Genomic DNA, 17049 nt, shown 5'->3' with positions numbered 1-17049 from the left:
TGAACTTTATGTTCCAATATGCTTTGTTGACTTCTGTCTGGGGTTCATCTGTTTTTTTTTTTTTTTTTTTTTTCATTTGGGTCATCTACCAGACAAATAATGTCATCCATATATCTGTGCCAATATATGATTTTAAATAATTTCATCAGCGATCATCTTCTCAAATATCTGGTGTTATAAATGACTGATAAAAATGTTGCCTAAGGTTCCTGATACTAGGGATAGCATAAGTAGCCCATTGCTATGCAGATAATATACATTCTCAAACTGGAAGTGGTTTTGTTCAGTAATCAGTTTCAGTATTCTTGTTATTCTGTTACTGCTTTTGTAATGACATTACTATGGGATAAGAGATTTTGTTCTTTGATTTCTATTGTTCCTGTAATAGGAATAGAAACGTACACGTTTTCTATGTTCAATGAAACAAGTGATGGTGTGCCTTTACGTTTTGGGTGTGTTCTATTAGATCTCTTGTGTTTATAATTGTTCTATCCATTTCCGTTTTATACTGATTTTCGATTATTTTTTGGAGATGTTTTTCCATGTCGTGTGCCGATATTTTCCTGAAATTTGTAACAAGGCTCATTTGTACTATGCATTTGTGTAATTTTGGTTGGTTGCGGAGAGATTGTACTTGTGTGTTCGTCTGTGTTATACAGATTTTCTGTTATTATCGGTAATATATGTTCGATGTTTTTAAGCACTTTTTTTCACATTCGCCTGATATTGTGTGGTTGGATATGATTTCAGTGTCTGTATGGTGTTCAGATGCTGTGTATAACTGGAGAGAAAAGAAACTAAAAGAAGGTACCAGTCAGTTGATAAGACAAATTCTGAGACACCAAGGAATCGTCAGTTTATTAACAGAGGGGAGTATGGAGGATAAAAAATTGTGTAGGGATATCAAGAGATGAATAAAGTAAGCAGGTCAAGTGGATGAAGATTGCAGTGATTAGTTGAAAATCAAGAGGTTTGCTCAGGGTGTAGCATCATGTAGAGCTGCACCAAACTAGTCTCTGGACTGAAAACCACAGCAACAACGATAGAGGGCAAAGGAGTGCCAACAAACTTTCTTCCCATGAGTGGAATAGAAAGCAACGAAATTATTCTGGTACAGTGTTCCCTCTGTCACACATCTTAAGAAAGCTTGAAGAGCGCAAATGTATAGAAATATGTATTTTGTCAAATACATTGTATTACAAAGTGTTGCATATGCTTTGGAAATAAAGTATGTTTACTATCTATGGTAAGCAGTTGGAAAAAGTTTTTAGCCCGCGATATGGGTCCCCATATAAAAATCAACAATCAAAAGTGTTAATATCGCTTTAATGTGGTAAATTAGTAGGATATGCTTTCATCATGAGCAGCAACAGTAGTTATTTGACTTTCTCTGCTGGTTGAAGACCTTCATTAGACCTTTACATACATTACGTCTTAAGTGATTAGTACTCAAGCTGCTCTAATTTAAACTAGGTTTTGTCTCCACCTATGCTTCTTTTTCGGAATCCAGTATCTACCACTCATTTTCTTGTGTACATATTTCACACACCTCCATTCCATTTTCATTACAACCACAAATACATCTTCCACTTTACTTTGTTCCCTGATCCATTTGATTCTTTTCCTGACCCTCCTAGTAACTCTCATCATGCAGCTATCCATTGCTCCCTGAACAATCCTTAGTAATAGAATGGTTTTCGCACTGTAAGTCCATGTCTCACTGCATGTAAGTCAGAACTGATAGTTGTTGCTGTGGTCTTCTGTTTGAAGACTGGTTTGATGCAGCTCTCCGTGCTAGTCTATCCTGTCCTAACTACTGCAACCATCATCCGCTGGAACCTGCTTACCATATTCGTCTCTTGGCCTCCTCATATAATTTTTACCCTTCCCCCGACTTTCCTTCCATTACGAAACTAACGATTGCTTCATGTCTCATGACGTGTTTTATCAACTGAGTCCCTCTTTTAATCAGGTTGTACCATACCTTCCTTTATTTCCCTACTTCGATTCAGCACCTCCTCTTATTCGGTCTACCTATTTGATTTTCAATATTATTCTGTAGCACCACATTCAACAAGCTTCTATTCTTATCTTGTCTGAATGTTTTTCGTCCATGATTCACTTCTGAACAAGGCTCCAATGCATACAAATATCATTAGAAAAGACTTCCTAAAACTTGAATTAATGTTAGATATTAACAAATTTCTCTTTTTCAGAAACTCTTTTCTCGCTGTTGTCAGTCCGCATTTTATTTGCTCTCTACTTCAACCAACATCAGTTATTTTTCTGCCCAAACAGAAAGCTTCATCGACTACTTTTGGCTGGCTCTGAGTACTATGGTACTTAACTTCTGAGGTCATCAGTCCCCTAGAACATAGAACTACTTAAACCTAACTAACCTAAGAACATCACACACATCCATGCCCGAGGCAGGATTCGAACCTGCGACCGTAGTGGTCGCGCGGCTCCAGACTGAAGCGCCTACAACCACTCGGCCACACCGGCCGGCCGACTACTTTTAGTGTCTCGTTTCTTAGTCTAGTTCCCTCAGGAAGACTTGACTTAATGCGACTACATTTCATTACCATTGTTTTGTTTAATTTCGTCTTATAACCTCTTTTCAAACACTACCCATTCGTTCAACTTCTCTTGCTAGTAATTTGACGTATCAGACAATTACAACGTCATCAGCAAACAGCAAAATTTTTGTTTCTCCCCCCTAAAGTTCAATTCCCTTTCTAAATTTATCCTTGGTGTCCTTCACTGCTTGCTCAATGTACAGACCGAATAAAACCGGGGAGAGGTTATGCGCTTGCCTATAATCCGTTCACCGTAAGAATAAACCTGATGTAAACAAACACAAACGCAATGATTGGTGAGAAGCTGTAGCACACGTACACTGGTGTTGTTAAGCTCTTGGAAGTAGGCCCTACTTATGTATTAGATATCTTATTACGGTACTAAGATACGTTAAATGAAACTTTAAGATATTAAAATGTATTAACAGCCATCAACGTATTTCTTAATCACGCTTTAGATACGAAATTTTTATTTCAAAAATCGTGTGCAGTCACAGCCTTTGCATCTTTGTGCTCTGATTGTCGCATTGTTAATGCTCAGTATGAAAATGGCTGAGTGTGCTTTCTGATCCATAGTGAAACACACATGTGGAACACGGTTAAGTGCCGAGAAATAAGCTGTTCTTGATGTTTTTCATAAATTTACGGAGACAATCGGCTTTGAAGTCTTCCCAGCGTTCCACTAAACCCGCATACATTTCACGTCTAGCGTACTCGCTTTGACGGTACACATACTGAAATTGGATCGATACAGAGAAGATTAGCATGGCCCCTGCGCAATGATGACACGCAAAATCGTGAAGCGCTCCACATTTTTTTTTTTTATTTCAGCCGGCACGGTAGCTCATCGTGTTCGGGCTGCGGGCTCTCTGTAAGAAAAAAAACTGTCAAGAAATCTACGATCAACTTGAACGGATGTCTTGTGACGTCCGCCCAGACCAAACGCAATGAACTATATTGGAAAAAAAGCACAGCCGGTAGCGTAACAGACTGTGAACCTAATGCGGTTGTTCGTGCGTTGGATCAACTCATCCTACTATTATTTTTTTCTCGTTCAATTTCAAATACCTACATCTCGTAATTATGAAACTCATCATCATTTTTTATGAATAATACACGTGTTCTTCTTCGTAATTACGTACTGGACGCGAAATTCGTATCCATTTCAAATACATATTCTTAATTATCAATGTTTTATGGAAGACTGTTCATAAAAGTTATTTAAATTAAGAAAACATAACAATTTAATTTTTTAAGGCAAAAATAAGCCAAATCCTCTTTATTTGGACTGTGTCCATCGTTTTATACCACAGAGGTATAAAACATTAGGTGAAAACATGAAAAACAGTCATATTCACATCATTGAGCACATCATACAAATGCTGCATTTTTACGTTTGCTACTGTACCGCTACAATATGAACCCAACAGAACTGATCTGAAGCCAAGCTGCGGGATTCGGCCCGAGAAGTAACAAGACTGTTAAGCTGCCAGACGTACTGGAACTAACGCACACAGCTTTTCCACATGTCACTGCCGAACGCTGGCGGTATATAGAACGTCTCATAATAAAACAAGAAGAGAAAATGCTGCGCCTGGCTGGTTTCGTGGATTCTGTTTTTGGTAGGCTCGCTATCAATGTAGCAGGTGACTCTTCCAGAACTGAAATGTATTTCTCGGATTCGGATAAGGAAGGAGCTAAGAGATTACCAGAAGACTGACTAAGTTATACTTCGGTGGCTTCAATATTTAACTATAAGGTGAAATCCGTCAATACTCACTTACGTTACACACAGCTTGTGCAGAAAAATTGTGCCAGCTGATCACTACAGCCACCCGTTGTGGCCGAGAGGTTCTAGGCGCTTCAGTGAGGAACCGCGCTGCTGCTACGGTCGCAGGTTCGAATCCTGCCTCGGGCATGGATGTGTGCGATGTCCTTAGGTTAGTTAGGTTTAAGTAGTTCTAATTCTAGGGGACTGATGACCTCAGATGTTAAGTCCTATAGTACTTAGAGCAATTTTATCACTACAAGGCGCGTGATTACGGCAAAGAGTGCTTGCATTGGCCAGCGTCACTACACTTAGTATTGGCTTGCTAACTGAGCTTTTAACATTCAGATAGTTGCTTTCCTTTTCTCGAATTTCTCTTTCATTATCCTGTACTTTGTCGTATTCTTTCCATACTCATGCATGCTTGTAGAAGCCTTGCATTTCTCGGCTAGCCATTCCTGCTTTGCCACTTCGAGCTTTCTGTCAGTCTCATATTTTAGACGTCTGTTTTCCGTTTCGCCTACTACATTTATTGCATTTTTGTAGTTTCTCTATTCGTCACTTAGATTCAATGTATCATTCGTTATTCAAGGGTTTCTACTGGTCCTTTTCTTAATGTCTATTTAATCCTCTGCTGCCTTCACCATTTCGTCTCTCAAGGCTACTCATTTGGCATTTATCATATTCCGTTTCCCTGTTTCAGTCAATCGTTGCCTAACACTCCGCCTGAAACTCTCAACCTCTGGGTCATTCAATTTATCAAGATTCCATCTTCTTAATTTCTTACCATTCTGCAATTTCTTCAGTTATATTATGCAATTCATAAGCAATACGTTATGGTCAGAGTCCACATCTGTCCATGGAGATGTTTAGCAGTTTAAAATCTTGTTTCGAAATATCTGTCTCATCATCAAATAATCCTCTACAAACGTTTCGGTGTGCCGAGGTCTCTTCCATGTATACAACCTTCTTACACGATTCTTAAGCCACGTGTTAACAATGTGCTCGACGCAGATTTCTACTATGCAGTTTCCCTTTTCATTCCTTTCCTCCACGCCACGTTCTCCTGTTATTTTTCCTTCTCCTTTTCCTAGTATCTAATTCCCTCAACTAACTGAATTGTGTCTTTTATCTCATCATACATTCTTTCAGTCTCTTCATCATCTAGGGAGCCAGTAAGCATGTAAACTTTTACTACTCTGATAGGTGTTGGATTCATGTCTACTTTGGCTACGATAATGTGTTCATTATGCTCTTCGTATGAGCTTTCCTGCATTGCTATTTCCTTATTCATTATTAGACCTACTCCTGCATTACCCTTATTTGATGCCGGTCGGTGTGGCCGAGCGGTTCTAGGCGCTTTTGTCTGGAACAGCGCGACCGCTACGGTCGCAGGTTCGCATCTTGCCTCGGGCATAGATGTGTGTGATGTCCTTAGGTTAGTTAGGTTTAAGTAGTTCTAAGGGACTGGTGACCTCAGATGATAAGCCACATAGTGCTCAAAGCCATTTTGAACCTTATTTGGTATTTTATTGATTATCCTTAACTGACCTGAACGGAAGTCCTTTTCTTCCAGACACGGTTCTTCACTGATTCCCACTTATATAAATTCAACCTGTGCATTTCCCCTTTTAAATTCTTTAAAGTATCTGCCCAGTTAGCGGATGTAACATTCATCACTCCAATCCATGGAACGCCAGTTTTGTTTTCCTGAGGACCTTATCATCCTCCTGAATAGTCCCTTTGCGGAGATCCGAATTTGGGGATTATTTTTAATGCCAGAATATTTTACCATTATCATTAAGCCACTCACCTAGAGCTGTATATCGTTGGAAAATGTAACAGCTGATATTTCCACTTGCTTTCAGCCATTGGATAACCAACATAACAAGGACATGTTGGATCATGTTACCGCTATCCCCGCAGCTACTGAAAAGACTGCTGCCCCTCTTCAGGCACAACACTTGATGCAGGTAGAGTACATTGGTTATATATTTTCTCTGTCAGACATATCGTAAGCTTAGTTTATAAAACCATATTTAGTTTACATAAAGAATTCTAGGCCATACTTACTCTTATGTTTATTTCTTTTCCTGTTTATCCTGTTAAAGGGGGATGTAATGGATTTTGGTAAAAAAAAAAACGATTTTTCAAAAATATTATTTTCTTGATCTACACAGTTTAATCTATCCTGTGAGTGAATTTTATCGTGATAGCAGCTTTAGAAATGCCTTTAAATTGTTAAACTGATTAACTCTGCACTGGGCGGCCACTCCCACCTTTTCCGACATTTGGGAAACTGCCTGCTTCAGTGGAGTTTTTGTCAGTATGAAGGCTATTTTCTTTCGATGTCTTTGACTGACATCTATTTCTCTGGTTGACATCTATATCTTTGCCTGAAAACTTTCTTGGTTGTGGTTTATTTACGTTTTGACAACACTAACTCGTATTAGTAAGTGGAAGGTTGAATTCATTACGTGGAAGTCAAGATTTATGCATAATGGGGGGCGGAAAATCTGTGTTTATGAAACGAAGGTTTCGTGGATATCGGTTTACCAACAAAAAAGAGGAAGCGGCTCGAAATGTAGAACACATGCTCTCAGCTTCAGCATCGAAACTTGGGAGAGGAGAATTGTGCAGGTGCGTGAGTGATGTTGATATGGATTCCACTGGATTCAGACTTATGGATTTAGAGCTTCTCTGTCCGGCTATAAAGTTTTCATGTTTATGTGTTAGCTGTAAAAATACGGAATGCATGACTGTTGTTGATGAAAGAAGAATGGGAGTAGCTTGTGATTTTAAATTAATGTGTAATTCGCGTGGCTATAAATTTTCATTTTCCTCTTCCAAAAATACTGTTACTGGTACCTATGAAAGCAATTTTAGGTTAGCATATGCTCTGAGATGCCTTGGACAGGGCAGGGAAGGAGGTAATTTATTGTGTGGTTTTCTGAACATGCCTCCATCTTCTGCAAGGTTTGAAAACATAAATAAAGAAATGTCTGATGCTGTATGTGATAGTACCAAAGTTTCTATGAATAAAGCAGTGGAGGAATTTGTGGAAATAAAACAACAAGAAAAAGATCCTGGGATAGATATTCATGACAGTGAATCTCCTACAAATGTTACTGACGTGTGTGTATCTGTAGATGGGATCTGGATGAGAAGAGGTTACACATCTCTGTATGGAGTTGCATCTGTTATTGGTATTGATCCAGGTAAAGTTTTAGATGTAGAAATTATGTCTAAATACTGCCACCAGTGTGCAACTAGGAAAATGTCCAACAATGAAGACAGTGAAAAACTGTGGCAAGAAAAGCATGCAGTAGCATGCTCTAAAAATAATAGTGGCTCAAGTGGGAGCATGGAGGCTGCTGCAGTTGTGAGGATGTTCTCGAGATCTGAGGAACAGTATGGTGTTAGATATACTAAATACGTTGGTGATGAGGACTCCTCTTCGTTCAAAGCTGTAACAGATAAAAATCCATACACTGCAACAACAGAAAAGTTCGAATGTTTTAGCCACATCCAAAAGAGACTTGGTGATAGGCTTCTTCGCTTCCTGAAAAAGAAGAAAGGTGAAATACTCGAGGATGGGAAACCATCAGGAAGAAAATTCAGGCTTACTGTGAAGGAATATGCGAATACTGTCTGCAAAATGTGTCACGAAATACATAGTAAAGACATAATAAATTAGAACGTTATGCTGCATGCGGCAGTTTTGCTGCACGAACAGCGAAAATTTAGTGAGCGACAAACCTTTTTCCTTTCATTATTTTGTGGGGAAATTTGAAAATTTGTGGTAAGGTCTTATGGGACCATCTGCTGACGTCATCGGACCCTAAGCTTACGCAATACTTAATCTAACGTACGCTAAGGACAACACACACACCCATGCCCGAGGGAGAACTCGAACCTCCGACGGGGGCATCCGCACGGCTACTCCGTGAGGTCATGCTGTGGGGTCGTCAGCGTGAAAAAGTTTCGTAAAGGTCGTAAACTATGTGCTCTCATTCTCAAATACTGGTTGACTAAACGACGGGAATACGCGCGTCGTGGACTACACTGCTTTTTAACCCCCACCCCCTCTCCTTTGATAGGTGGGTGGATTTTACCCCCATAGTGATTCTGTCAATACAGTAATTGTGGACCAACTTTGGTTGAAATCGGTCCAGTTGTTTAGGAGAAGTTGTAGAACATGCATACATACGTAAATATACACGGAAGAGCTAAAAAAATTGGCACACCTGCCTAATATCGTGTAGCGCCCCGCGAGCAGGCAGAAGTGCCGCATGGCATGGTCTCGACTAATGTCTGAAGTTGTGGAGGAGAGAATAGACACCATGAATCCTGCAGGGCTGTCCATAAATCCGTAAAGCCGCGCGGGATTAGCCGAGCCGTCTCAGGCGCTGCAGTCATGGACTGTGCGGCTGGTCCCGGCGGAGGTTCGAGTTCTCCCTCGGGCATGGGTGTGTGTGTTTGTCCTTAGGATAATTTAGGTTAAGTAGTGTGTAAGCTGATGACCTTAGCAGTTAAGTTCCCTAAGATTTCACACACATTTTTGAAATCCGTAAGAGATGTGCTCAATAATGTTCATGTCTGGGGAATTTGGTGGCCAGCGGAAGTGTTTAAACTCAGAAGAGTGTTCCTCTGTAGCAATTCTGAAAGTGTGAGGTGTCGCATTGTCCTGCTGAAATTGCTCAATCCCGTCAGAATGCAGAATGGACACGAATGGATGCAGGTGATCAGACAGGATGCTTACGTACGTGTCACCTGTAAGAGTCGTATCTAGATGTATCACTCCAACTGCACACGCCCCACACCATTACAGAGTTTCCACCAGCTTGAACAGTCCCCTGATGACATGCAGGATACATGGACTCATGAGGTTGTCTCCATACCTTTAGACGTCCATCCGCTCAATAGAATTTGAAACGAGACTCGTCCAACTAGGTAACATGTCTCCAGTCATCAACAGTCCAATGTCGGTGTTGACGGGCCCAGGCGAGGCGTAAAGCTTTGTGTCGTGCAGTCATCAAGGGTACACGAGTGGGCCTTAAGCTCCGAAAGCACATATCGATGGTGTTTCGTTGAATGGTTCGTACGGTGACACTTGTTGATGGCCCAGCATTGAAATCTGCAGCAATATGCGGATGGATTGCACTTCTGTCACGTTGAACGATATTCTTCAGCCATCGGTGGTCCCGTTCTTGCAGGATCTTTTTCCGACCGTTTCAGTGTCGGAGATTTGATGTTTTACCGGATTCCTGATATTCACGGTACACTCGTGAAATGGTCGTACGGGAAAATCCCCACTTCATCGCCACCTCGGAGATGCTGTGTCCCATCTCTCGTGCGCCAACTATAACACCACGTTCAAACTCACTTAAATCTTGATATCCTAGCATTGTAGCAGCAGTAACTGATCTGACAACTCCGCCAGACACTTGATGTCTTATCTTATATAAGCGCAGTCGATCGCAGCGTCGTATTCTGCCTGTTAACATATCTTCGTATTTGAATAGCATGCCTATACCAGTTTCTTTGGCGCTTCAGCGTATATGTACATCCATTTTTATAATTTATGTGGATTTGGCAATTAACAAATGGTATGCACTACGATATTTAAACCATTAGTTGACAGACATAATAAACAGCAGCCAAGATACTAACTTAACACATTTGAGTTGACTTTTATTAACTAAATTCATAAATCAAAGAAGGACCACTGCTTAGATAACTAAATAGTGAACTGTGACCAAGCGTTTTATTTCCCTTCAAACAAGAAAATGTTAACACACGGATGTGGCTATGCACCGTCTGAAGACTGGAGGCGGGCGCTATCTCGTTTCGACTCCAGGTCATTCAGAGTCGGGTCTGCTAGGCGCTGGTTTGCTGCATGCATGACTGTAGCTGGTGACGGATACCTTTTGGCAGTACACAGATGATCTGTGCAGCGGACCTTTATGAGGTCTGCATAAATTAACTGTGGTTAGATGATGGTTATTATGACTGAAACATGTCACCACCAACAGAATGTAAGGAAATTGCTGTTTAAACTACTACTATTTATTCTTACGTATATAAAGTAAAAAACCACTTATGTTTCATGTTGGCAAAGTTTCGTGTTTAGAAATTCACTATTGGCGAGATATCGGACCCCTTTGAAATGAAAACTGGCATCAGAAAAGGTAATGGACTGTCTCCACTTCCTTTTAATTGTCTTGAAACAGATCATTCATGAATGCAGGAAGACACTGAGAGAGGAAGAGGAAATTGAAGAACGGTTCACACTAGGGCCCAAACTGAAAGGGGTGTACGTTGATTGTTTGGACTTTGCGGATAACCCAGCCACGTTTGCCAACAATTGTAAATGGTTCAAATGGCTCTGAGCACTATGGGACTTAACTTCTGAGGTCATCAGTCCCCTAGAACGTAGAACTACTTAAACCTAACTAACGTAAGGAGATCACACACATCCATGCCCGAGGCAGGATTCGAACCTGCGTCCATAGCGGTCGCGCGGTTCCAGACTGTAGCGCGTAAAACCGCGAGACTACTCCGGCCGGCTAACAATAGTTACCCAGCGATCAAAAAGCTTTGTCGACTGACGGAGACAGCTGTGAAAGTAGGATTACAGGCTTCCTTTGAGAAGACAAAATACATGGCCAACATGGGCGATGGACCAGAACAGATGATTTTAAACCAAAGAAAGATTAATCGTGTAAACAAATTCAGATAACCAGGACAGATAATCCAACAGAATGGCTTAGAATAGGAACCGATCATTCTTAGAATTCCCAAACTGAATCGACCATATTATCTGACGAGAAATTTCTATAATAAGAAGCCGTTGAGCACTGGCGCCAATTAAGGCGCTAATGTACGTTTGTCAAACTATAATGATTATATACTTCGGTGACTTTGACTATGAATAGATGGGGACAAGTCGATATATTAGTCAAAAGAGAAAGAAGATATTAAGGAAGATTTGAGGCAGCAAATTGATCAATGGCTACACATTTTTTAGATCAGATGAGGATCTAGACAGAAAGATAGTACCAGTAACATCATCGATTAAAAAGAATAGGCTGTTGTTCTGCGCACACGTCTTCAGAATGTCCGATCATCGTCTAACAAAGAAAACCTGGAATTTCATAAGGGCAAAGGAAAACAGTATGGGATTTTTCCAATAATGTGACAAAGATCTTAGAGATCGGTGTTTCAGGAACAAAACTGTGGATAGGAATGAATTTAGACAAATGGTAAAAAACTGCTGCGTTTTAAGCTGGGAGAATTCAAAAGTTGAAGGGGACTGTGTCTGAAGACGGGAAGAAGACACTGAGTGGTGAGTGCGAGATTGGCAGGACAGCAAAGCTGACCGTCGAAAAAAAGCTAAAAACGGAAAATAATATTGATTCTAACTCTTAGTCCATAGCAGCTTTATTCGAATGTAAAAAAAGTAAAATGAGTCGTATTATAAATTTATAAGTTTATACGTTTGGATAGAGCAAAATTTCGCGACATAGTCTAAAGGACTACACCATGTAGTAAACGTCGCAACACACCGATTTGGAAAGAATGATCTACGTTGTACTTAGCGATGGAAGCTGACACTCTACCATTGAGACATTTGGTGAGAGCAAATGAGCACTCTTGAGTAACTGAATGGGTTAACACTAAAGCATGCACGAAAACTTTACAGGAATGCGTTGAAACATGTTGAACAAACATACTGTAAGGCACACTGTGGCTGAACTTAAATTAGTGAATGGATGTAAAACAGGATCTCAAAAATAGCTAGATTATCCCTAACATTAATTCAGACGGGTAGTTGTTAGGCTTTGGGAGTATTCTGGTCGTCCGACTGATTCGCTTAGCCGCGTACATCGTTTGGTGCGAGAGGATTTCAACAAACAGCTTTTAGGAGAACTTTGTTAAAAATGTAAAGGAAACAATTTCAACCGATAAAACTGTGATGCAAGTTCGTAATAATGCTCAGCTCATCAGAGAGGGAGCGAACATGTAAATAGAACTCTTGTTCTAATTTGTAACATGACCCATTTGGTTCGATAAAGTATAATTACATGGAATGAATTAACCATACGAAAATGCTTTGAATATACTGCGTAATCATACAGACTTAATCCTAAGCAGTTAATATATTCAGTGAAAAATGCTAACTGTTAATTTTCCTCAAAATGTCGGGTCAATGTGGATGCATGGCTCCTGATAGCACAGGGCTCATAGCGTGTGCTAAATATGTTTTGTGAATGAACTGCCTCTGCTTAACTTGGTTCAAATGACTCTGAGCACTATGGGACTTAACTTCTGAGGTCATCAGTCCCCTAGAACATAGAACTACTTAAACTTAACTAACCTAAGGACATCACACACATCCATGCCCGAGGCAGGATTCGAACCTGCGACCGTAGCAGTCGCGCGGTTCCAGCCTGTAGCGCCTAGAACCGCTCGGCTACCCCGGGCGCCTCTGCTTAACTGTTTTGTATCCCGTTCTAAAGCCAGCTTGGTCTTTTCACACTATCAATATCCCCTTCGTTCTGGAGTCTGTAGTACAGAGCTTTTATCCATTATATAATTATCACATACTTCAGTTATTTGTTATATAACAGATTCTTTGTATCACCTACAAAATTTAGTCCTTGTGACATTACACGTCTCGACACTCACCAACTCATTATATACAAATTACAATTCTACAATCTTTCAGTAACTAAATTTTAACATACAAGATAGATCGGATGTCATAAACCTGATATTCCCACTGCGTATGCATAAATTAATACGCATATTTTAATAGATGCTGCTCATGATAAACGATATACATAAAACTGTAATGACTGACTCAATAGCCAATAACAGACAACCTTTCAAACCTATAGAATTTAAAAACTATCATAATTTAACAGATTTCTTTAATATCGTGGAACGAATCTTTATGAGGCAAACTTTCGCTCCATTTATAGTGTGCGCTCAACCTGTTCTTAGTCATCTTTCAGTATAGCTTCAGTCTACCTGGTCTGTATTTTAACCCAGCCTCGAGAACCGTTTGTGTTCTCTCTCCGTTCGCTTCAGTCAGGCTGGGAGAAGGTATTTTACAATTACGAGAGGTAGACATGAAGAGGTGTTTCCGTTCAGTTGAATAATATTTGTGATTATAGCAATAGCTCTGTGACCTTCTTTACTCAATTGCATTTGGAGCAACGTATGATAACTCCATCTAAACTGTGGCATCAGAAACAAAAAAAGAAAACGCGCAGCTACCTTTGTACAGATACTGTCGAACTGTACCTGTAACGTAGGCGCTATCCATTGTAGATCAGTGACGCAGTCCTTGTGGGACACGGTAGGGGAAGAAACTACTGTAGGGTACATACTTATTCCTTCTTTTGCTTTCTTCTTCCAGCTGCTTAGTCCTTTCTGTAAAAGAAATAAATATTCCTTAATAAGATTGAAGGTATTACTTAAGGAAAATAACATAGAGTCAGGGGTTGAACAGCTAATCTAGTAGATAAAACCACTCAGCATGCTGAGACGACTGTACAGCACTCATTGTTATTTATGCATCGTGCGTGTAAGAAATGGACAAATATTACAGCGAACAGTATTGATAATTAATTTCATGAATATGGTCGAGTAACGGGTGAAACAAAGAAACTAGAAAGACCATGCTCTCAAGTAAATAAATGAGTTATGCCAGTATACGCTTAGGAACTTCAGAAAATAAGTTGCACATGACGTCCCGCCCCAAGACTATTGCTCAACGAAAGTGGCGCATTGTCAGAAGAGATACACATTCCGGGTCTCCTGCAGAGACGGTTTTGCTGAGGTACGAATAACAGCTGTATCAAAATGTGCAATTGAAACGATCCAGCAACTGGAAACGTGCTCCAAAGCTGAAGTACGTGGGTCCGTACGGTTCTTGTAGGCAAAGCGTCTAAACCGTACACATATTCATTGTGAAATTGTGGTGGAATATGTAGCGTCCAGCTGTATTGAAATGGTGACAAGAATTTGACCAACGCCACACAGACGTGGCTAACTTACGTGTTGAGGCGCCTTGTACATAGGTTACGCTGAAGGGTTACAATTGTTATTTATTCGGAGGTAACTGAATGGTCCAGTCATACAGTAACGGTGTGTAGCTAGATCAGAAACGTGAAAATCGTTCACTGAGTTCAGAAGAAAACAGTAAAGTTAATTACACTACTGGCCATTAAAATTGCTACACCAAGAAGAAATGCAGGTGATAAACGTGTATTCATTGGACAAATATATTATACTAGAACTGACATGTGATTACATTTTCACACAATTTGGGTGCATAGATCCTAAGAAATCAGTACCCAGAACAACCACCTCTGGCCGTAATAACGGCCTTGATACGCCTGGGCATTGAGTCAAACAGAGCTTGGATGGCGTGTACAGATACAGCTTCAACACGATACCACAGTTCATCAAGAGTAGTGACTGGCGCATTGTGACGAGCCAGTTGCTCGGCCACCATTGACCAGACGTTTTCAATTGGTGAGAGATCTGGAGAATGTGCTGGCCAGAGCAGCAGTCGAACATTTTGTGTATCCAGAAAGGCACGTACAGGACCTGCAACATGCGGTCGTGCATTATCCTGCTGAAATGTAGGGTTTCGCAGGGATCGAATGAAGGATAGAGCCACGGGTCGTAACACATCTGAAATGTAACGTCCACTGTTCAAAGTGCCGTCAATGCGAACTAGAGGTGACCGAGACGTGTAACCAATGGCACCTCGTACCATCACGTTGGGTGATACGTCAGTATGGGGATGACGAATATACGCTTCCAAAGTGCGTTCACCGCCATGTCGCCAAACACGGAAGCGACCATCATGATGCTGTAAACAGAAACTGGATTCATCCGAAAAAATGATGTTTTGCCATTCGTGCACCCAGGTTCGTCGTTGAGTACACCATCGCAGTCGCTCCTGTCTGTGATGCAGCGTCAAGGGTAACCGCAGCCATGGTCTCCGAGCTGATAGTCCATGCTGGTGCAAACGTCGTCGAACTGTCCGTGCAGATGGTTGTTGTTTTGCAAACGTCCCCATCTGTTCACTCAGGGACCGAGACGTGGCTGCACGATCCGTTACAGCCATGCTTATAAGATGCCTGTCATCTCGACTGTTAGTGATACGAGGCCGTTGGGATCCAGCACGGCGTTCCGTATTACCCTCCTGAACCCACAGATTCCATATTCTGCTAACAGTCATTGGATCTCGACCAACGCGAGCAGCAATGTCGCGATACGATAAACCGCAATCGCGACAGGCTACAATCCGACCTTTATCAAGGTAGGAAACGTGATGGTAAGCATTTTTCTTCCTTACACGAGGAATCACAACAACGTGTTACCAGGCAACTCCGGTCAACTGCTGTTTGTGTATGAGAAATCAGTTGAAAACTTTCCTCATGTCAGCACGTTGTAGGTATCGCCACCGGCGCCAAACTTGTGTGAATGCTCTGGAAAGCTAATCAGTTGCATATCACAGCATCTTCTTCCTGTCGTTTAAATTTCGCGTCTGTAGCACGCCATCTTCGTGGTGTAGCAATTTTAATGGCCAGTAGTGTTGTTAGGACACAAAAGTGATTCATGTCGTACAATGTACTACTGTCATGAACCTTGTGAGCTTTGTACATCAAGAGAAGAGTTTTGTATATGTGGGTAACAAGTGATGTTTTAATATTCAAAGACGGATGTAAATATTCGACAGATTCCTCTGACTATGGATTGTACGAAGTTAAGTAAATCATTTTATCAGTCTTTTAGTACAGTGAAGTAATATTCCGTATGTTGTAGTTCGAATCATCTATCTCCCAGAGCAGTTGAAGAATCCAATGTTATGAGCAGACGATTGTAGTTTCATCAGTTCATAACACTAATTTATGAATACAATCGTTCTTCTTGCCTAGTTTCGACGTTCCCCCTTGTCGTACGCCATCTTTCGAACAAAATTACACACAGAGCAGAGGTCCTCCATCTGCCGACCGAAAGCTACAACAGCAGATGGTCTGCTCCAAGCTATCTGCTGCTTCGAAACTATGCGAACGGCCACAGTCCTAACGTAATACTCACAGTCACTAAAAGTCACATATTACACACGAAGGGTGCCCATACAGCAGTTAACAGGGGGGGGGGGGGGGGTGTTCTAGACTTCTGGGTATGGGTATTTCTAATAGTTTGGACGACGAATGGCGACTGTTAAAAGCATGCGTAATACCAACTTTTAAATAATTTTCTTGAAAGAAAAGCACCTGAGTACACTGTATTTTTTCTTTCCCTGAGCTCTGGGGTGTGGGAGGAGGAGGGGGGGGGGGGGTAAGGCAGCCCGAGTATGGGCGCCCTTGTTACCCTCCTATGCTTTTAAAACTGATATAAACTGATATAAATCGGTGTGCCTAGAAACATAAGTAACACTTAATTTACATAACAGCATTTGCGTCGCCTCACTTAATTAACACACGTGACTTTTTCAGCAATACGTTTTTAAAAATGGAGCCATGTCTTTTATTTACATCACAGACGATAGTTATTTGGTCGTCGTGTTGTGCTACATTTGTTAGCGGTTCTCAACGAAGATTGTCGACGTCAGTACAACCTCGACACAAACGGAGCGAGACAGTTCGCATCTTTAAGGAACTGTTTATCGGG

At 41.0% G+C, this 17049-nt stretch overlaps 1 protein-coding gene and 1 non-coding gene across 2 annotated transcripts in view; one reads left to right on the top strand and one right to left on the bottom strand.

The window, feature by feature from the left end:
* LOC126298308 (dynein axonemal intermediate chain 3-like) overlaps window positions 1–17049 on the bottom strand; it is a 311679-nt gene that overhangs the window by 160111 nt on the left and 134519 nt on the right. Inside the window, exon 9 of the mRNA XM_049989604.1 lies at window positions 13660–13788. Within this exon, the coding sequence (XP_049845561.1) occupies window positions 13660–13788 (129 nt within the window). The remainder of the gene's footprint in view (window positions 1–13659; window positions 13789–17049) is intronic.
* LOC126300040 (U6 spliceosomal RNA) lies at window positions 3290–3396 on the top strand. Its single transcript, XR_007552862.1, has one exon. It is a non-coding gene; the product is annotated as a U6 spliceosomal RNA (small nuclear RNA).

Source organism: Schistocerca gregaria, chromosome X (genome assembly GCF_023897955.1).
Source record: "Schistocerca gregaria isolate iqSchGreg1 chromosome X, iqSchGreg1.2, whole genome shotgun sequence".
Classification (NCBI taxonomy): Eukaryota; Metazoa; Arthropoda; class Insecta; order Orthoptera; family Acrididae; genus Schistocerca; species Schistocerca gregaria.
The sequence above is the reverse complement of the archived record's forward strand: the minus strand, read 5'-3'. Positions and strand labels throughout refer to the sequence as shown.